The sequence below is a fragment of the Plecotus auritus genome (assembly GCF_963455305.1).
Source record: "Plecotus auritus genome assembly, chromosome: 10".
NCBI lineage: Eukaryota > Metazoa > Chordata > Mammalia > Chiroptera > Vespertilionidae > Plecotus > Plecotus auritus.
In genome coordinates this window covers 3,089,852-3,112,397 of record NC_137785.1, presented here as the reverse complement: position 1 = coordinate 3,112,397, position 22,546 = coordinate 3,089,852, and the positions used below count along the sequence as shown (strand labels likewise).

Here is a 22,546-nt window from a genome sequence, read left to right as displayed (position 1 = left end):
CATCCCCCCTCCCCGCCCACCAGCCTGGGTCACCCCACGCAGCCTGCTGTTTGGTCGTCCCTCACTAATCCCGCTGCTGGCCTGGTCGCCCCATGCAGCCTACTTGTTCAGTCATTTGGTTGTCCCTCGGGCCAGCCCTGGGCGGCTGGGCAGCCACCATCTGAGGCTTTCCTGCACTTCCAGCCAGCCCTGGGCAGCTGGGGGGTTGAGGGGACTGGGCATCGCCATCTTGTGGCTGTGGGCACTGCCAACTTTGAGGGTGGGGCAGTCAATTACCGTATTCCCTCCTCATTGGCTGTGGGCACCACCGTCTTTTAAGGCGGGGCAGTCAATTACCGTATTCCCTCCTCATTGGCTGTGGGTGCTGTCATCTTTGCGATGCTGCGGGTGTCAATTAGCATATTCCCTCTTTAATAGATTGGATTGTCCTAAGGCAAGGTAGATAATACACCTCAGAGGCCAAGGTTTAATAGACAGAGATATTGTTGGATTGGGAGAACTGCCTTCCGCTGTTCAGGTGTTTGGCCAGTAGGAGGCAATAACATGTAGACTGAAATGCCTTCAACTGTCTGGCCGCAAGCCATCATTTATGCCTCCTCCTCAGTTTTGGGGAAATGCCCTCAGCCATTTCCGGCAGGCAGTAATGTGATTGTCCAGCCCTCGCTGAAGGCTCAAGGTCCACCCACCTTCTGATGAACTTCGTGCATTTATGACCTGCTGGAATTACCTTCTGGCATATCACTCTTGTTGATTTTTAATAAGTTTTAAAATTGGACACATTCATGTCCTTTTTAAATTGCTGCTAGGCCTTAAAGCAGGGGTCCTCAAACTGCGGCCCGCGGGCCACATGCGGCCCGCGGAGGACATGGATCCGGCCCGCCGGGTGCCGCTGCCTGTCCTGCTTAGCAGCCGACGCATACCGGGCCAGCAGTGCGCATAGGAATTTGTTCATAGTTTTTTTTTTAAACTATAGTCCGGCCCTCCAACCGTCTGAGGGACAGGGAACTGGCCCCCTGTTTAAAAAGTCTGTGGACCCCTGCTAAAGGTTTCTCTTTGGGCCAACAAGTTCTTTCAGTCCCAGTTTCAATGTCCCAACAGTTTTTTATGTGTGCATGCCAGCAGTGATATTCTAGCTCTGAATTTGGACAAACGGCGGGCAGTGCACGTCCAACCTTCTTTGCCTTGGTCCTGGGCAACCTGCAGCAGCACACAGCTGCTGATGGCTAGCATGGCACGGCGTCTTCACCATCTCCGTCTCTGGACCGTTTCTCCTCTTCAGCGTGTTGTTTGGGGGGGCCACTGCTGGTCTGTGGCTGGAGCCATCTGGTCAGTTCATCTCGAATCCATTGTTTTAAGAATCCACAGGAGCTTGGAGGAGTTTTCTGGAAATCCACAAGCATATTCTCAACCAAAGGTTAGATTAAGGAATCTTCTAGAAACTAGACTTGGGATCCTTTTCCTTTTTTGCCCAAACGATTTTCCTTGGGCATATGTTGACAACAAAGGTGTATGCATGGGTGTCTTGCCATCAGCATTACAAGTGAAAAAATGTTTAAAAAATTTTCTTGACGGAATGTACTTCCAGGGAATTATTCCACTATCCCCCCCCCCCCCCCATTTTTGATTGAAGTATGAGGAGGCTTTTGGAAATGTTGCAATGCAGTCTTGATAACTTTTAATTTTTTGCACAGAAATAGGACTGTTCTGGATTCATTACATGGTAAGCAGCTTTTACTATGAGAAGAACTGTCAGTAAAGAATTAGTTGCCGAAACCGGTTTGGCTCAGTGGATAGAGCGTCGGCCTGCGGACTGAAGGATCCCGGGTTCGATTCCGGTCAAGGGCATGGACCTTGGTTGCGGGCACATCCCCAGTGGGAGGTGTGCAGGAGGCAGCTGATAGATGTTTCTCTCTCATCGATGTTTCTAGCTCTCTATCCCTCTCCCTTCCTCTCTGTGAAATATCAATAAAATATATTTAAAAAAAAAAAAGAATTAGTTAATGCTTTAAGAATAGATTCCTGCCCAGTACAATTAGGTTCCATGAATATTTACTTATTTCAATTTGCCAATTTAAATTAATTAGAAATAAGGTTTATTTTTAAAATGACACTACATTTTTTGCTATTCGTCTTTGAGTAATTTTACATACTTTTCTTTTTTAGGCCTAACTCATTGAATTTTAATTACAGTTAGACATTTGAAGGAAACCTCTCTTTATTTCCATCCAGATTAATTTTTAGGCCAGCGTTTAAAGAGTTTCTTTTAGCCCTAACCAGTTTGGCTCTGGATAGAGCATCGGCCTGCGGACTGAAAGATGCCAAGTTCGATTCCGGTCAAGGGCATGTATCTTGGTTGCTGGCACATCCCCAGTAGGAAGTGTGCAGGAAGCAGCTGATTGATGTTTCTCTCTCATGGATATTTCTAACTCTCTCTCCCACTTCCTCTCTGTAAAAAAATCAATAAAATATATATTAAAAAAAAGAGTTTCTTTTAAAGATCTTTTTCTTTTTTACACTAAGCAACAAGGTAACAATTGTCATTACTTTTTTTATGCTGACTGATACTACCAGGCCATGAAGTCATCGTAAGGACTCCCGTTATATTTATGATGGCTATTATTTATGATCATATTTAATGATTGAATAACAATTTTTAGTTTATCCCATAAATATTAGCAGAAGAGATTACAAAATTTTCAAATTTCTCCTTTTTATTAATTTTAGAATTTTATTTTTAAAGAGTATCCCCTTTGCCGAAACAGGTGTGGCTCAGTGGATAGAGCGTCAGCCTGTGGACTGAAGAGTCCCAGGTTTGATTCCGGTCAAGGGCATGTACCTTGTTTGTGGGCACATCCCCAGTAGGAGGTGTGCAGGAGGCAGCTGACCGATGTTTCTCTCTCATCGATGTTTCTAACTAACTCTCTCCCTTCCTCTCTGTAAAAAATCAATAAAATATATAAGAAAAAGAGTATCCCCTTTGGCTTATTTGCATATACAGAGGGATTATGGGAAGTCTCAGTAAATTTCAGTGGTCTTTACTTGAATCCAATTGCTTATAAAAGTATTGTCTTCTCATATAATTTAATTTATATGAGACCTTGATTGTATTTTAAAAAGCTAATTTATTAAGTAGAGTGGGTATTTTTATTAAAAAAGCAAATTTAGAAATTTATACGTTTTGACCCAAGAGGCACAAACGCTGCCCCACCCCCAGCCTATTTAAAATGCAGGCCGCTTCTGGTTCTTGTCTTTCAAATTCCGTCTTAAAATTCTGCTGTCGAATTTTAGGAAATATTTAACCTACTTTATTTTGCCATCCTGAGAGGACAAAACCTTCATAATATTTAAGATATATGTATATAAGTAAAATATAGTTACTAATTTTTATTTGATAAAGCTTGCCATGTGATTTCAAGTACATTAGATCAGTTTAATTTCAAAAATATTTCCTTTACGAAGAGAGAATACATTCTTGAAAACACTTCAGGGCCTGTGAAATGCTCAAAAAGTCACTTTCGGTTAAAGTCTTGAAATTTAACTTGGAAAGACCATCAAATGTATATACAGTGAGTGGCCAGATTATTATGCATTCAGAGATCATGATAATATGGCCACTCAGTGTATATCCAATATAATAAAAGGCTAATATGCAAATTGTCCCCTCGACCAGGAATTCGACCAGCAGGAAGGCCGGCCAACCGCCCATGTCCCCTCCCCCTGGCCAGGCTGGCTGGACCCCACCCATGCACGAATTCATGCACCGGGCCTCTAATATATATATGTGCGCACACACATTGAGTGGCCACATTATTATGTGTTCAGAAATCATAATCTGGCCACTCAGTGTATACATGATTTAAAGATTATATACTTTTTATAATTATTAAAAGATATCAATTAAATTTAAACTGGTGTTTATATGAAAAACTTAGTTGAGATTACAGAATTAATCCCTTTTTAAAATTAGACCATATAAATGACATATTTTAGAATTCTACCTTTTTTTTTCTTCTTTTTTTTAAATACATTTTATTGATTTTTTTTACAGAGAGGAAAGGAAAGGGATAGAGAGTCAGAAACATCGATGAGAGAGAAACATCCATCAGCTGCCTCCTGCATACTCCCCACTGGGGATGTGCCCGCAACCAAGGTACATGCCCTTGACCGGAATCGAACCTGGGACCCTTAAGTCCGCAGGCCGACGATCTATCCACAGAGCCAAACCGGTTAAGGCGGAATTCTACCTTTTCTAGAGAAAATACAACAATTATTTTCTCAAAAATAAATTTTTATATTTTAGGCATTTTGTTACCAAAGTTATATAATTTCTCCTAAATTAATTTGAATTTTAAACTCTTAGAAGTCTTAAATTTTTTGCTTGCAAATTAAATATTTAGCATTTCTTAGATTAGTAATAACTTTACATTTTTATGTTATTCATTTATTTTTTAAAATATATTTCATTGATTTTTACAGAGAGGAAGGGAGAGGGATAGAGAGTCAGAAACATCAATGAGAGAGGAACATCGATCAGCTGCCTTCTGCACACCCCCCACTGGGGATGTGCCCGCAACCAAGGTATATGCCCTTGACTGGAATCGAACCTGGGACCCCTCAGTCTGCAGGCCAACACACCATCCACTGAGCCAAACCGGTTAGGGCATAACTTTACATTTTTAAGACTAAATTTCAGTGCTCGCTTCGGCAGCACATACACTAAAATTGGAATGATACAGAGAAGATTAGCATGGCCCCTGCACATGGATGACATGCAAATTGGTGAAGCGTTTCCTATTTTAAAAAAATTTTTTCAAAAACAAAAGACATAATTAATAGATTGAATTCTTTCCTCTAGAATCTATAGAATCTAAGAGTCTAGATTTTTCATGAAGCAAATTTAGATTAACATTTCAGTATTTTGTCACTTCAAAATTCCTAGATATTCAATAATTTTTATTTTTTATTATTTTTTTTTAAATTTTAATGATTTCAGAAAGGAAGGGAGAGGAAGAGAGAGAGAGAAACATCAATGATGAGAGAGAATCATTGATTGGCTGCCTCCTGCATGCCCCCTACTAGGGATTGAGCCCGCAACCTGGTCATGTGCCCTTGACTGGAATCTAACCCAGGATCTTTCAGTCCACAGTCCCGACACTATCCACTGAGCCAAACCAGCTAGGGATAAATTTTATTTTTTAATTTAATTCAGTAAATTTCCAAAGTTCTTTAAGTTTCCAAACGAGTTTGGAGGAAGCCTGTAGCCATTTAAATGCAAAGTAGCTATATTCTTTTGTAGATTACTGCCACAGGGAAATAGCTTGACTTCACAATGATGCCCTAACCGGTTTGGCTCAGTGGCTAGAGCGTCGGCCTGCGGACTGAAAGGTCCCAGGTTCGATTCCGGTCAAGGGCATGTACCTTGGTTGCGGGCACATCCCCTGCAAGGGGTGTGCAGGAGGCAGCTGATCGATGTTTCTCATCGATGTTTCTAGCTTTCTATCCCTCTCCTTTCTCTCTCTGTAAAAAATCAATAAAATACATTTATTTTTAAAAATGACTACATTTTGGGAGAAACCAAGATGGCATAGGTAAACACCTAAACTGCTGCCTCGCACAACAATTTCAAAACTACAACTAAAAGACAGAACGGACACCATCCAGAACCACAGGAAAGCTGGCTGAGTGAAAATTCTACAACTAGAAGCAAAGAGAAAAGCTCACAGAGAATTGGAGGTACGGCAAAGGGGCTTTGTGCGCGCAGAGAGGAAGGGCGGCTGAGAGCCTGGCTGACTTTCTCTGGCAGAAGGGGGAAGGAAGCCTCCGACCGCACTGACTCCCAGTTAGGTCTGAAGGCGCGCGCGGGCCAGTGCGCACAAAGGCTGCGGAAGTTGCCACAGGCTTTCCCTAGTGGAAGGGAGTCAGAGGATTCTGACTGCACTGAGCCCCAGTTCTGACTGCAGTGAACCCCAGTTCCAGGCGAGCCCCTGGGGACCCACGCTCTTGTGGGGGGAGTCTGGACTCTCAGGCGGAGACTCGAGCTGGGGAAGGCGGAGGACTGAAATCGCACATGCGCGCAAGGGCAAGGCTGACAGGAAGCCAAGACTGAGACTCCACCCCATCCAAGCTGAGCACAGAGGCTATTGCAATTTGGCAAGTCTAATTCTATAAGGCTGTCTCCAGCACCGAACTTCTCCCAGCATAGACACAGCTGATCCTTACAGCCAACTGGCCCGGAGGTCAATTCTTCCCAGTGATACCAACAACAATAACGACTTAATTACAACAAGGCTGTAAACACAGTCCACAAAGGGGTGCACCAAGAGTGTCCACCTCAGGTTAACTGGGGAAGCAGACCCACTGGGCCATATTGGAAACCTAGCACAAATATCTACCTTACCAACTCAGGGAATCAATGAAAATGCGGGGTCAAAGAATCAGATCACAAACGAAAGAAATGGAGGAAAACAAACGACTGGATATAGAATTCAAAACTACGGTTATAAGACTTTTTAAGAATATCCTAGAAAAGGCCGATAAATATAACGAGACCCTCGAAGATATGAAAAAGGACCAACTAGAAATTAAACATACACTGACTGAAATAAAAAATATTATACAGAGACCCAGAAACAGAATAGAGGAACACAAGAATCAAGTCAAAGAATTGAAATACAAAGAAGCAAAAAACACTCAACCGAAAAAGCAAAAAGCAAAAAAAAAAAAAATCCAAAAAGTTGAAGATAATGTAAGAAGACTCTGGGACAACTTCAAGCGTACCAACATCAGAATTATGGGGGTGCCAGAAGAAGAGAGAGAGCAAGATACTGAAAACCTATTTGAAGAAATAATGACCGAAAACTTCCCCCACCTGGTGAAAGAAATAGACTTACAAGTCCAGGAAGCCCACAGAACCCCAAACAAAAGGAATCCAAAGAGGACCACACCAAGACACATCATAATTAAAATGCCAAGAGCAAAAGACAAAGAGAGAATATTAAAAGCAGCAAGAGAAAAACAGTTAATTACCTACAAGGGAGCACCCATACGACTGTCAGCTGACTTCTCAACAGAAACTATGCAGGCCAGACGGGAGTGGCAAGAAATTTTCAATGTGATGAATAGCAAGAACCTACAACCAAGATTACTCTACCCAGCAAAGCTATCATTCAGAATTGAAGGGCAGATAAAGAGCTTCACAGATAAGAAAAAGCTGAAGGAGTTCATCACCACCAAACCAGTATTATATGAAATGCTGAAAGGTATTCTTAAAGAAGAGGAAGAAGAAAAAAGTAAAGAGAAAAATTATGAACAACAAATACATATCTATCAACAAGCGAACCTAAAAATCAAGTGAATTAAAAACCTGAGGAACAGAATAATCTGGTGAATATAATAGAATCAGGGGCATAGAAAGGGAGTGGACTGATAATTCTCAGGGGGAAAGGGGTATGGGGGGTTCATGAAGAGAATGGACAAAAATCATACACCTATGGATGAGGACAGTGGGGGGGAGGTAAGGGCAGAAGGTGGGGTGGGAAATGGGTGGAGGGGAGCTATGGGGGGAAAAAGGAGAAATAATTGTAATAATCTGAATAAAGATTTATTTAAAAATAAATAAATAAAAAAAATAAATAAATAAATAAAATAAAAATGACTACATTTTTTTCTGCTGGGGGTAGCCAGCCTTCATAATTAACAAAGGGTGCGGCTAGTCTTTACTTGGGCCTTTATAATTAACTAGAGGCCCGGTGCACGAAATTCGTGCACGGGGGGGGGGGGGGTTGTCCCTCAGCCCAGCCTGCACCCTCTCCAATCTGGGACCCCTCGAGGGATGTCCAGTTGCCCATTTAGGCCCAATCCCAGGAGATCGGGCCTAAACGGGCAGTCGGACATCCCTATCACAATCCAGGACTGCTGGCTCCTAACTGCTCGCCTGCCTGCCTTCCTGATTGCCCCTAACCGCTTCTTCCTGCCAGCCTGATCACCCCCTAACCACTCCCCTGCCAGCCTGACTGATGCCTAAGTGCTCCCCTGCCAATCTGTTTTCCCTTAACTGCCCTCCCCAGCAGGCCTGGGTCCCCCCCCCCCCAACTTCCCTCCCCTGCAGGCCTGGTTGCCCCCAACTTCCCTCCCCTGCTGGCCATCTTGTGGTGGCCATCTTGTGTCCACCTGGGGGCAGGATCTTTGACCACATCGGGGCAGCCATCTTGTGTGTTGGAGTGATGGTCAATCTGCATATTACTCTTTTATTAGATAGGATAGAGGCCTGGTGCACGGGTGGGGGCCAGCTGGTTTGCCCTGAAGGGTGTCCTGGATCAGGGTGGGGGTTCCCTTGGGGTGTGGGGTGGCCCGGGCGAGGGGCCTGTGCTGGTTTGCAGGCCGGCCACGCCCCCTGGTGACCCAAGCGGAGGCCCTGGTATCTGGGGTTTATTTATCTTCTACAATTGAAACTTTGTAGCCTGGAGCGGAGCCAAGCCTTCTGCTTTCTCCGTGGTGGCAGCCATTTTTGGGGGGATTTATGTATCTTCTATAATTGAAACTTTGTAGCCTTAAGCGAGGCCTGGGCGGGCCAGGGTGTGCAGAAAGCTTGGCTTCCTCTATCGCCGGGGAAACCCAAGCCTCCCTCCTGCTCTCTGTGGCCGTAGCCATCTTGGTTGGGTTTATTTGCATATTCGCTCCTGATTGGCTGGTGGGCGTGGCTGGTGGGGTGTAGCGGCGTGATGGTTAATTTGCATATTACTCTTTTATTAGATAGGATACTAGAAGCCCGGTGCGTGAAAATTCATGCACTGGGGGTGGGCTGGGTGGGTGGGTGGTCCCTCAGCCCGGCCTGTGCCCTCTCGCAGTCCGGGACCCCTCGGCGGATGTCCACCTGCTGCCTTAGGCCTGCTCCCCAGGGGATAGGGCCTAAGCTGGCAGTCATACATCCCTCTGGGAGCCCTTGGGGGATGTGCACCTGCCAGCTTAGGCCCCCAGTTGGACATCCTTAGCGCCGCCGAGGAGACGAAAGAAGCCCCCACCGCTGCTGCTGCACTCGCAGCGATCACCCTGGCTTGTGGCTGAGCGGAGCTCCCCCTGTGTGAGTGTACTAACCACCAGGGGGCAGCTCCTGCATTCAGCATCTGCCCCCTGGTGGTCAGTGCGCGTCATAGCAACTGGTCGCTCCGGGCGTTCCACTGTTAGGATCCATTTGCATGTTACCCTTTTATTATATAGGATGTTCCTATCTATGTTTCAACAACTTTGAGATCCCAACCCAATTATAATCCTCCAAGGCATTTACTTTGGCAAGTTCTGTAACAGATAATTTACTGATTTTCTAGCAGTTTCAATGTTAGCTCTTAAATGCGGTCCATTATTATTTTTAAAACAATTCTTTATTATGGAAATACCAGTCTCGTTGCTAGAACCAGCCTGCATCTTTCTTTGGTATCGTCTCCGCCATCTCTCTCCTGCAGGAATAAAACAGTCTTGGGTTTCATTCTGTAGCATTTGTAAAGACGTTATGTTTAGCTCAACACTATCTAATACCCGCAATCGGACGATGGGCGCATTTTTGTTTTTAGCTAGCTTCTCTCCTTACGAACACAGAAATCCCAGACGCATTTCTAATGCTGTAAAACTTTTTAAATTACCAACCGGGAAAAAAGCATGGCGAAGATGAAACTTTTTAAATAGCTTTCTCGGGGAGTGGACGTCCATACAGGATCACCACGTGTCTCCCTTCCCCCGCCTCCTGCTTGCTTTGGGGGGAAATTCAGCAACTGATCTGTCTGCGTTTCTATACCCAATTAAATTACAGGCATGCTTAATAGACAACAATAAGCACATTAAACCAAATAAAATGACAGATTCTGAATTTTTTCCTATTTCGCTTTCCAAAGTAATGACTAGCTCTCACCGTTATTTTTGCCAACATTTGCTTATCCCAACACATTCTTCGGTAATTTTTTTTAATATATTTTTAATTTATTGATTTTTTTTACAGAGAGGAAGGGAGAGGGATAGAGTTAGAAACATCGATGAGAGAGAAATATCAATCAGCTGCCTCCTGCACACCTCCTACTGGGGATGTGCCCGCAACCAAGGTACGTGCCCTTGACCGGAATCGAACCCGGGACCCTTCAGTCTGCAGGCCGACGCTCTATCCACTGAGCCAAACTGGTTTCGGCAATTCTTCGGTAATTTTTAAACAACGTATTAAGGGATCTCCCAGGGAGAGAGCTGATAGCTCTGCCCTCTCCAGCTGCTTTTGAATTTCTCGGTACCAGAAGCAGATTCAGCAGTGTGGCTTTCGTTTTTATTACAGACATTTGACCCAAAATATGAATTAGGATTTTAATTAGAAGAATTCACATTTTTAAATATGGTAACGGCCCTAACCAGTTTGGCTCAGTGGATAGAGCATCTGTCTGTGGACTGAAAGGTCCCGGGTTCGATTCCGGTCAAGGGCATGTACCTTGGTTATGGGCATATCCCCAGTGGGGGGTGTGCAGGAGGCAGCTGATTGATGATTCTCTCTCATCAATGTTTCTAACTCTCCCTCTCCCTTCCTCTCTGTAAAAAAATCAATAAAATACATTTTTAAAAAATAAAATAAATATGATAATGGCACTCTTTCCTGAGCCTGATTCAAAAAAGTACTTTTGAAATTCTAATTTCTTTATAATTTTGCCTTTTAATCAAATTCTTCCCCATAATGGTCTGGCTTAAACAAAAAGAATTAATTACACACTTAAGGATCCGCGGGCTTCCGAAACTGACATGGACTTTACACACAGTTGCTCTTTCCACCATTAATGGTGCTCTTTTATCCGCTCAGGCGAAATCTTCTCTCGAGGTCCCTGAGTTCGGGCACCATTAATGCCGGGGGTCTTGTCCAGCATCTAGAAGGGTTCAGGAATTTGGAGGAGGGCTGTGGTAAATTCTTAAAGAGTCTAGAGATGAAACATAATTTTGAAAGGCATTTTGGGGAGCCAGAGGAGACTTAGCTAAAGAATCCAAGTCCTGTTGAATCTCAGGACCCCTTGCTCTTTATTAACATCAATCGTCCTAAGGCAAGGTAGATATACACCTTAAAGGCCAAGGTTTAATAGACAGGTATTGCTGAATTGGGGGAACTGCCTACAGCTGTTCAGGTGTTTGGCCAGTAGGAGGCAATGACATGTAGATTGAAATGCCCTCAACTGTCTGGCAGCAAGCAATCATTTATGCCTCCTTTTCAGGTTTGGAGAAATGCCCATAACCATTTCCAGCAGGAAATAACGTGTGATTTTCGAGCCCTGGCTGAAGGCTCAAGGTCCACCCACCTTTTGATGAACTTCTTGCACGTATGACCTGCTGGAATTAGCTCCCGGCACTGGTGCCTGGCTGAACTTAGATAATGAAACCCAATCCCTGGCGCCTGAGCTAAAGGTCAGGCTGACAACACACCTGTCTTTGGCAAGGTATGTTTCCAGGACATGGCTCTGCCAGGCGCCACTGGATTCAGATGACAGTCAGCTCAGGGGCCTTTCCCAGGCACTCTCTACATGTAATACCTTAATAAAGAAAAAGAAATTTTAATGTTACCAGCGGGTGCTATGTAATCGGGCCTACAGTGGTTTCATCTATACTAAACATGTATGCAGCCGAAACCGGTTTGGCTCAGTGGATAGAGCGTCGGCCTGCGGACTGAGGGGTCCCAGGTTCTAATCCGGTCAAGGGCATGTACCTTGGTTGCGGGCACATCCCCAGTAGGAGGTGTGCAGGAGGCAGCTGATCGATGTTTCTCTCTCATCGATGTTTCTAACTCTCTCCCTTCCTCTCTGTAAAAAAATCAATAAAATATATTTTTTAAAAAATAAAATAAATAAATAAAAAATAAACATGTATACATTTTTTCCCCTTGTCATTGTTGTCTTTAACACAGTGGCTGGCAAACTCATTCGTCAACAGAGCCAAATATCAACAGTACAACGATTGAAATTTGTTTTGAGAGCCAAATTTTTTAAACTTAAACTTCTTCTAACGCCACTTCTTCAAAATAGACGCGCCCAGGCCGTGGTATTTTGTGGAAGAGCCACACTCAAGGGGCCAAAGAGCCGCATGTGGCTCGCGAGCTGCAGTTTGCTAACCATGGTCTTAACAATACACTATAGTAACTATTTATATACAACATTTAAATTGTTTTTTTTAAAATATATTTTATTGATATTTACAGAGAGGAAGGGAGAGGGATAGAGAGTTAGAAACATCGATGAGAGAGAAACATCGATCGGCTGCCTCCTGCACACCTCCCACTGGGGATGTGCCCGCAACCAAGGTACATGCCCTTGACCGGAATCGAACCCGGGACCCTTCAGTCCGCAGGCCGACGCTCTATCCACTGAGCCAAACCGGTTTCGGCTAAATTGTTTTCTTTAGGTATAATAAGCATTCTAGAGATGATTTAAAGTTTATGGGAAGAGGTTATGTTGCAGATACTCGGTCATTGTATAGAATGGGCTTGAGCATCCATGGATTTTAGTCTCCATGGGGATCCAGGACCAGTCCCCCGAGGATAGGGAGGGATGACTCTACCACATTTTTAAAATCCAATCATCTATTGATGGACCTTTGGGGTTCTTCCACCTCTTGGCTACTGTGAATAATGGTGCCATGGACACGTGAGCACAGATGTCACTTTGAGACCCTGGGTTTAATCCCTTTGCATGTGTACCCAGAAGTGGGATCACGGATCATGTGGTGCTTCTTTTTTTTTTTTTTTTTTTTTTTTTTTTTTAATTTTCTGAGACACCTCCCTACTGCTTTCCACCGTAGCTGCACCGTTTCTCATTTCCTCCAGCGATGCACAAGGCTTTCCACCTATCATCTTGCCAGCAGTGGTTGCTTTCAGTTTTTTTGTTCTCTTTCGTTTTGTTCTAATGGCAGCCATCCTTATGGGTGTGAGCTGATTCTGTGGGTTCCGATAGCATGTCCCCAGTGATGGGTGATGTTGCACGTCTTTTCATATGTTGGTTAGCCATTTCTCTGTCTTCTTTGGAGAACTATCAACGTCCTTCGCCCCTTTTCAGTAAGATTGTCATCCCTTGCTGACTTGTAGAATTTCCTTATATATTCTGCATTTTAGCCTCTTACCGGATACGCGAGGCCCAAAATTCGTGCACAGGGGCGGGGAGTGTCCCTCAGCCCGGCCTGCACCCTCTCCAGTCTGGGACCGCTGGCTCCTAACTACTCGCCTGCCTGATTGCCCTTAACCACTCTGCCTGCCTGACTGATGCCCCTAACCCAGCCATGGGCAAACTACGGCCCGCGGGCCGGATCCGGCCCGTTCGGCTGTTCCATCCGGCCCGCGGAGCCGAAAGAGCGGAGGATTCTCTTGCTCTCCCCTCCGCTCCTTTACTTTGAATTTATGTTAGTTCACACAAACACTCCATCCATGCTTTTGTTCCGGCCCTCCGGTCCAGTTTAAGAACCCATTGTGGCCCTCGAGTCAAAAAGTTTGCCCACCCCTGCCCTAACCTCTCTGCCTGCTGGCCTGATCACCCCCAACCGCCCTCCCCTGCCGGCCTGGTCGCCCCCAACTTCTCTCCCCTGCCGGCCTCATCGCCCCCAACTGCCCTCTCCTGCCAGCCTGATCACCTTCTAACTGCTTGCTCCCCCACGCAGGTCTGGTGGCGCCCCTAACTGCTTGCTCCCCCTCGCCGGCCTGACCTCACCTCTCACTGCTTGCTCCCCTGCCGTCCTGATCTCCCCTAGCTGATTGCTCCCCTGACAGCCTGATGACCCCTCACCGCCTCGGTCTCGGCTTCCACCACCATGGCTTTGTCCGGAAAGAAGCTGGACGTCCTGAAGATGTCCAGTCGACCTTGTCTAATTAGCGTATTGCCCTTTTATTAGTGTAGATGTGATCTGTAAGTATTTCCCCCCATTCCTCAGGTTTCCCTTTCACTCTGCCTTGGTAAATGTTCCATGTGAGCTTGAGAAGAACACCACTCTGCTGCTGTTGGATGAAGTAGTCTGCAGATGTCAGTTACATATCGTAGAGTTGCATGATGGTACGGTTGAGTTTTACTGTGTCCTCACTGATCTTCTGCCTGCTGGCTCTGTCCATTCCCGAGAGGGGGTATTGCAGTTCCCAGCTGATGGTGATAGTGGATTCATCTACCGTAGTTCTCCTGGCAGGTCAATCAGGTTTTTGTTTTTGTTTTTGTTTTTGTTTTTTAATATATTTTTATTGATTTCAGAGAGAGGAAGGGAGAAGAGAGAGACGGAAACACCAGTTGTAAGAGAGAATCATTGATCGGCCGCCGCCTGCTCGCCCCCCATGGGGATCGAGCCCGCAACCCGGTCACGTCCCCTTGACTGGAATCGAACCCAGGACTCTTTAGTCCGCAGGCTGAGGCTCTATCCACTGAGCGACACCAGCCAGGGCAAGATCGATCGGTTTTTGTCTCAATTAGGTTGATGCTCCATCGTTAGGCACACACACTGTATGAATTGTCATGTGTCTTCCTGAAGAACTGACCCCTTTATCATATGCCCCTCTTGACATATGCCCCTCTTTATGACAACTTTCCCTCTTTTTAAATCAGCTGTGTCTGAAACTGATATAGCCACTCCTGTTTTCTTTTGGTTCATGTAGGGATGGTCTGTTTTTCTCGTCCATTTAACTATTAACCTCATGTGTCTTTATATCTAAAGTGGGTTTCTTATAGACAACAGGTAGTTGGTTCATGTTTTTTGATCCACACTAACAATCTCTTTTAATTGGTGCATTGAGACCATTTACATTCATAGTGAAGATATTTCTTTATTGATTTCAGAGAGGAAGGGAGAAGGAGAGAGAGAGAGAAACATCCACGATGAGAGAGAATCATGGATCGGCTGCCTCCTGCACGCCCCCTACTGGGGATGGAGCCCACCAACCCAGGCATACGCCCTTGTCCGGAATCGATCCTGGGACCCTACAGTCCGCAGGCTGACGCTCTTATCCACTGAGCCACACCGGCTAGGACAGGGGTGGGCAAACTTTTTGACTCGAGGGCCACAATGGGTTCTTAAACTGGACCGGAGGGCCGGAACAAAAGCATGGATGGAGTGTTTGTGTGAACTAATATAAATTCAAAGTAAAGGAGTGGAGGGGAGAGCAAGAGAACCGGATAGAACAGCCGGATCCGGCCCGTGGGCCGTAGTTTCCCCAAGGCTGGGCTAGGACATAGTGATTATTGATATAGTTTGATATGCAATATCAGAAATGAATATGTAGTAGCCATATTTGTTACTATTCTCTATTTATTGCCTTTATTCTTTGTTCCTATTTTTGCCTTCCACTTCTTTTCTGCCTTTTGTGGTTTTAATTCTTTTTCCATTTTTTTTAATGTTTTTTCTTCATTTCACATGATTCTACTTTGTCTTTTGCAACATATCCGTTATACTTTTAAAAAGTTTTTTTTAGCCCTAACTGGTTTGGCTCAGTGGATAGAGCGTCGGCCTGCAGACTGAAGGGTCCCGGGTTCGATTCCGGTCAAGGGCATGTACCTTGGTTGCGGGTACATCCCCATTAGGGGGTGTGCAGGAGGCAGCTGATCGATGTTTCTCTCTCATCGATGTGTCTAACTCTCTCTCCCTCTCCCTCTCTGTAAAAAAACAATATTTTTTTAAAAAGGTTTTTTTTAGTGGATACCCAAGAATTTACAGTATGCATTTTCAACTAATCCAAGTCCACTTGCACATAACACTGTACTACTTCATGGGTAGTATAAGTACCTTATAATAAAGTCAGGCCAATCCCTTCCTCTCGTTCCCAGCATCATTGCTGTCATTCACTTTATTTAAGACAAGAGCTTACGCACACATAATCAGATACGTTGTTGTTTAATTGTCTTCAACCAACTATTATCTGTTCAGTCAACTAAGAATAAGAAAAGTCCTGGCCGGTTCGGCTCAGTGGATAGAGCGTCGGCCTGCGGACTGAAGGGTCCCAGGTTCGATTCCGGTCAAGGGCATGTACCTTGGTTGCAGGCACATCCCCAGTGGGGGGTGTGCAGGAGGCAGCTAATCGATGTTTCTAGCTTTCTATCCTTCTCCCTTCCTCTCTGTAAAAAAATTCAATAAAATATATTTTTTTAAAAAAAGAAGAAGAGGAATTACTTGCAGAGTCCTCTAGTTACTGCTTTAAGGGGGGTCTCCATGGATTGGTTGTGGGGTATACTAGACATGTCTGGGGTCAGATAGGCAGGAGTGCACACTCCCGTCCAGTCTGCAGGCAGGCAGGGGTAAGCACTGGTCCCACACACGTCGAATGTTCCTGCAGGGGGGCACCAGAGGTAGGTGGTGTTTTCAGCCTTCAGAGTGGAGTTGCATAGATGGTCTGGGAGGCGACCTGTTGGATGTTGGCCCTGGGTACCGCCGAAACAAATAGGAGCAACATCAGTTAGCTGCACATTGGCCGTGACAGGTCCTACTATTTCTTCCGCTACGTTCCCTGGTTTAGCTTTGTTTACCGGGGTCGCCATTTATAGGAGTGGCCCTGGGGGAAGACATAACCAGCAATCCCTAGCCAGATGAGGGTTGGTAATACTGAGGAGGTGGTGGGTTGAATCGAGGAGCTGATAGAATCGGGGGTCCAAGTCCTATTGCCTCTGTGGCCGAGTTCTTAGTCTGGGTACCGGTACTTTGGATGCTTCTTGTCGTTGGTTGATTGTTTCTAGCCTGAGGGCTTCCCTGGCTCGGGCTCGGTCAACAAAACTTTGGTTCCCCCCTCTGGACCCAGCAGACAGAGCTTACCTTCCAGTAGCCCTGTCTTTTCCACACACAGAGCTTTACTCTAGTGTAGCAGTGGCTCCTTTAATAAGAGGAAAGACAATAGTGTCATCCTGGGTCCTGGTTAAGCAGGGGTAGGATGGATATGTAGTTGCAAGGGAGAGTGGGAACATACAGGCTATGATTAAGGGAAGTATGTTACTCCCCCTGTTCCTGTTCAGTGGGGGGTCCACAGCAGTGAACCGCTAGAACGAAGAGTATTATGACTATTCCCGCAAGGCAGATGTAGCCAAGAATGGCATGACAAGGAGTGGTCCAGCAATTCATAATGAGGCCTTCACTTCCTTGCTGAGGTGCAGCCGGAGAGGATTTTCAAGATCTGGGGTGTCGCCCTAACTGGTTTGGCTCAGTGGATAGAGCGTCGGCCTGCAGACTCAAGGGTCCCAGGTTCGATTCCGGTCAAGGGCATGTACCCTGGTTGCGGGCACATCCCCAGTAGGGGGTGTGCAAGAGGCAGCTGATCGATGTTTCTCATCGATGTTTCTAGTCTCTGTCCCTCTCCCTTCCTCTCTGTAAAAAAAATCAATAAAATATATATATTTTTTTAAAATAAAAAGATCTGGGGTGTCACCTTCCACTCGGACTGATCGCACAAGTCTACCAGCAATGAATTCTCTCGACATTTGTTTGTCTGAGAAAGTCTTTATTTCTCTTTCACTCTTGAAGGATATTTTCACAAAGTACAGAACTTGAGGTTAATGGTTTCTCTCTTCAAAAGAGAGTTCCCAGTGACTCTTGCAAAAATGAGTATTTAGTGAAAAGCCAACCCCGCCTCCAATTTAATCAGCCTAATGAAATTCAAATTTCACAGTATTATTTTTTCTTAACATTCATTCTGGGCAAATATCAACAGGTGTTCAAGCAGTTTTAAATTTCTCTTCTAATGTTTTTCACTTCTTTAGCATTTCAAAGAGCTACTTTAGTCATTTTAAATGGCTATTAATTTTGATATTCTTAAGGGACATGTACATTTCAGAAAATGGGAAAAATCAAAATGAAGGAAAATATTACTGCAATCCATTCTCCCAGAAAGGACGCTTTCGATTTAGATGCACAGCTTTCAGATATTTTCAGCTTTAAAAAATGGGATTATCCTTGTGGTAAAGTGTGATGAATTTTCCACTTACATTCTAGGAAATTTTCTGCCGATTCAACTTAGCTTCTTACATGACAATTCTTTTAAAAAATAAGAAAACAAGTGTTTAATTTGTTGATGTCTTTCGCACTCAGGGTCTAAATGTGAGACCAAGAAGTTACCTCCAGATCATTGCAACAAACCTGGGCAAAGCATCTATCAGAAACCAGTTTCTGCAGCACGGAAAGGTCCCACAGGAAAGAGAGGCTGCCAGAAAAATCCAGTCCTCAAGAAACCCAAGGAAGTGCCCCCAGGGAAGAAGTCTTTAAAATGTAATGACTGTGGGAAAACCTTCAGTCGAAGCTTCTCTCTTAAGCTTCATCAGAATTCCCATACTGAAGAGAAACCTTATGGATGTAGTCATTGTAGAAAAGCCTTCAGACAGGTCTCGTCCCTCCTCCTCCATCGGAGAGTTCACCGTGGGAGGAAAAGCCATGAATGTGATCGGTGTGGGGAAAGCTTCACGCAGAGAACCACCCTTCTTCTACATGAGAAAAGTCATGGTGGAAAGGGGACCTTTGACCGTGGGGAGGCCTTGAGTCTGTATCCAACCCTCAGGATACATCAGAAAACGCTCCTTGACGAAAACGCCCGCCCGGGCAGAAGACGTGGGAAATCCTTCATTCGAGGGTCATCCCTTTCACGTCACAGGAAAATCCACAAGGGAAAGAAAATCCATGAATGCAGTAAATGTGGGAGAGGCTTCCGTAAGAAATCAGTCCTTGTTCTGCATAAAAGAGTTCATGCTGGAGAGAAAACTAATGAGGGTGAGAAGGCCTCAGGTCAGCAGAGCAGCCACCGTTTAGAGAATCCTTATAAATGTAGAAAATGTGGAAAATCTTTTAATAGGATCTCATCCATCATGCTTCATCAGAGAATTCATGCTTCAGAGAAACCCTACAAATGTGACAAGTGTGAGAAGGTCTTCCAGCGGCTTTCGACCCTTATTCTACATCTAAAAACTCACAACGGAAAGAAGCTGTACAGGTGCAATAAATGCGAGAAGGTCTGCAATCGGCATTCATCCCTTATCCAACACCAGAAAGTTCATACAAGGAAGAAGAAACTCTTTGAGTGTAAGGAATGCGGGAAGATGTTTTCGGAAACTGCCAACCTTAAAATACATCAGAACATTCATTCCGAAGAGAAGCCTTTCAAATGCAACAAGTGTAGTAAAGTTTTTGGCCGCCAGTCGTTTCTTATCGAGCATCAGAGAATTCATACGGGAGAAAAACCGTACCAGTGCGAGGACTGTGGGAAAGCCTTCAGTCACCGCATATCTCTTACTCGACATAAGAGGATTCATACCGAGGACAGACCGTACGAATGCGACCAGTGTGGCAAGGCCTTCAGTCAGAGCGCGCACCTGGCCCAACATGAAAGGATTCACACCGGAGAGAAGCCGTACACCTGCAAGACCTGCGGGAAGGCCTTCAGCCAACGCACCTCCCTGATCCTGCACGAAAGGAGTCACACGGGAGAGAAACCCTACGAATGTCATGAGTGCGGGAAGGCCTTCAGCAGCGGCTCAGACCTCATCCGGCATCAGAGAAGTCACTCCTCAGAGAAGCCCTACGAATGCAGTAAATGTGGGAAGGCATACAGTCGGAGCTCATCCCTCGTTCGACATCAGAATACACACTCAGAAGGAAAAACCTAAGGGTGTTAACAGAAGCAAAGACGGAGCCTCACAGGAGCAGATGCAGAGGCAGGGGGGGAAAGGTGTTTGTCTTTAACCATACATTTTGTAAAAATGGGGCTGTTCGATGATGCTTCCCCCTTTGAAAGCCAAAGGGCCAAAGTCCTTGATGACTTTGACCTAAGACTCTGAACGTTAGCTGAGGCAGTGACCTTATCTTAGGTCTTCATGAAGCTCAGCTGGTTGGATTGGTCATTTTTCATAAAGACAATTCTTTTTTTTTTAAATATATTTTATTGATTTTTTACAGAGAGGAAGGAAGAGGGATAGAGAGTTAGAAACATCAATCAGCTGCCTCCTGCACACCTCCCACTGGGGATGTGCCCGCAACCAAGTTACGTGCCCTTGACCGGAATCGAACCTGGGACCTTTCAGTCCATAGGCCGACGCTCTATCCACTGAGCCAAACCGGTTTTGGCAGACAATTCTTTTTTTTTTTTTTATTGATTTTTTACAGAGAGGAAAGGAGAGGTATAGAGAGTTAGAAACATCAATGAGAGAGAAACATCGATTCAGCTGCCTCCTGCACACTCCCAACTGGGGATGTGCCCACAACCAAGGTACATGCCCTTGACCGGAGTCGAACCTGGGACCCTTCAGTCCGCAGGCCGACGCTCTATCCACTGAGCCAAACCGGTTAGGGCAAGACAATTCTTCATTTGATAAGAATCACTGGTATTTTATTTCCAATGTAGTTTTCCTTTATATGTTTTGGTTTTGTTTTTTAATATATTTTTTGACTTCAGAGAGGGAGAGAGAGAAATGTCAATGATGAAAGAGAATCATGGATCAGCTGCCTCCTGCATGCCCCACGCTGAGGATGGAGCCCACAACCCAGGCATGTGCCCCTGACCGGGAATTGTACCATGACCTCCTGGTTCATAGGTGGACCCTCACCCAGTGAGCCACGCCAGCTGGGCTCCGATGTAGTTTTAAAGTTATTTTAAAGTGGAATTGTAGCTGTTTTTTTGGTCACATACAACAACGTGGAACTGTCCATTTTTTTTGGATGGGGCTTTGAGCCTGATTTAACGTCACGTGAAGAGTTTGAATTTGTCCCGTAGAATGAGGACTATCACATATAAGGAAGGGACTTCCCGGAAAACCAGGGTACCACTTTCAACGGACAGACATTTGTGGGTGATAGTAAAGAAAGAGTGAATCCTGGGGTGGATAAAGATGACACAGTTAACCAGCCTCACGCCTAATGAAGGAATGAAAAACATGACGTACCGAAGAATGAGGAACTTCAGAGCAGAGAGAAATTATTTGTTGTTTTATTTGAAAATGAACGTCTATATTTATACGAATAAACATCAGTATTTTCATGTAGGAACCCTGGTGTGCAATAAGTAACTGGTGGAGAATGGGTTCTCATGGACTGAATGTGTCTCCCCCCCAGATTCATAGGTTGCAAGTCCAACCAACCCCCCCAATGCACTGGTCTTTGGAAATGGGGCCTTTGAGGAGTAATGAGGGTTCGACGAGGACAGGAGGGTGGAGCCGCGTGACAGGATCAGTATCTTAAAAAAGGAAGAGCGCCGGAGAGATCCTCTCTGTCTCTGCCAAGTCTGGATAGCGGGAAGAAGCCGGGTGTCTACATCCCGGAAGCATTCCACCACGTTGGCTCCCTGACCTAGGACTCGGCCTGCGGAACGCGGAGGAATGAGTTTCTTTGGTGGAAGCCACCCAGTCCGTGGTATTTGGTTATGGCACCTCGGACAGGCTAACACACGGGAAAACCCCTGGATTTGCGTACCCGGCCCTTCTCCTGTGAACTGTTCACCGTGATAGCTTTCTCTCCCCCTAGCATACCTAAGACAGAATCAGAGTTCTTTTTTTTTTGTAAACTGGTTATATACGGCTGGATGCTTCTCTGTGCATTTTCCCTCTGCAGAAGCTGTTTTTTTTGTTTTTGTTTTTAAATATATTTTATTGATTTTTTTACAGAGAGGAAGGAAGAGGGATAGATAGTCAGAAACATCGATGAGAGAGAAACATCGATCAGCTGCCTCCTGCACACCTCCTACTGGGGATGTGTCCACAACCAAGTTACATGCCCTTGACCGGAATCGAACCTGGGACCTTTCGGTCCGCAGGCTGACGCTCTATCCACTGAGCCAAACCGGTTTTGGCATGTTTTTTTTTTTAAAAAAAGTTTTATTGATTTCACAGAGAGGAAGGGAGAGGGAGAGAGAGAAACATCGACAAGAGAGAAACATCTGTCAGCCGCCTCCTGCACACCCCCCACCTCCTGGGGATCGAGCCTAAAAGCCGGCCGTGTGCCCTGCCCGGGAATTGAAACAGTGAACTCCTGGAGCCTGGGACAATGCTCAACCAACTGAGCCACGCCAGCCAGGCTGCAGAAGCTATTTTTGAAAACACCCATATATTGTTTTTTTTGTTTGTTTTTTTGTTAAAATATATTTTATTGATATTTTACAGAGAGGAAGGGAGAGGGATAGAGAGCTAGAAACATCGATGAGAGAGAAACATCGATCAGCTAGCTGCCTCCTGCACACCGCCCACTGGGGATGTGCCCGCAACCAAGGCACATGCCCTTGACCAGAATCGAACCCGGGACCCTTCCGTCCGCAGGCCGACGCTCTATCCACTGAGCCACACCGGTTTCGGCCCCATATATTAAGACAACTTTGTGGGATGTGTGACTAGATGGGGTAGGTCACTCTAACTCGGATCACAGCTGACGGAAAACTACATTTGTGAGGGGTGACTTGGTTTTTTATTTCAACTTGTCGCATCCGTTCTGTAAGATAAGCATTAAACAACTCCCACATCGCCCTGGCCGCCACGTGGCTCGGTTGGTTGGACCGTCATCCCATATACCAAAAAGGTTACGAGTTCAATTCCCAGTCAGGGCACACGCATAGCTAGGTTTCGGATTC

General features: G+C 45.3%; 1 protein-coding gene across 1 annotated transcript in view; it reads left to right on the top strand.

The window, feature by feature from the left end:
• The window catches only part of ZNF667 (zinc finger protein 667), a 35,095-nt gene extending 14,121 nt beyond the window's left edge, over positions 1-20,974 (top strand). The window contains exon 7 of the mRNA XM_080643277.1: positions 18,037-20,974. Within this exon, the coding sequence (XP_080499403.1) occupies positions 18,037-19,601 (1,565 nt within the window). The 3' untranslated portion in view covers positions 19,602-20,974. The remainder of the gene's footprint in view (positions 1-18,036) is intronic.
• Positions 20,975-22,546: the final 1,572 nt, after the last annotated feature.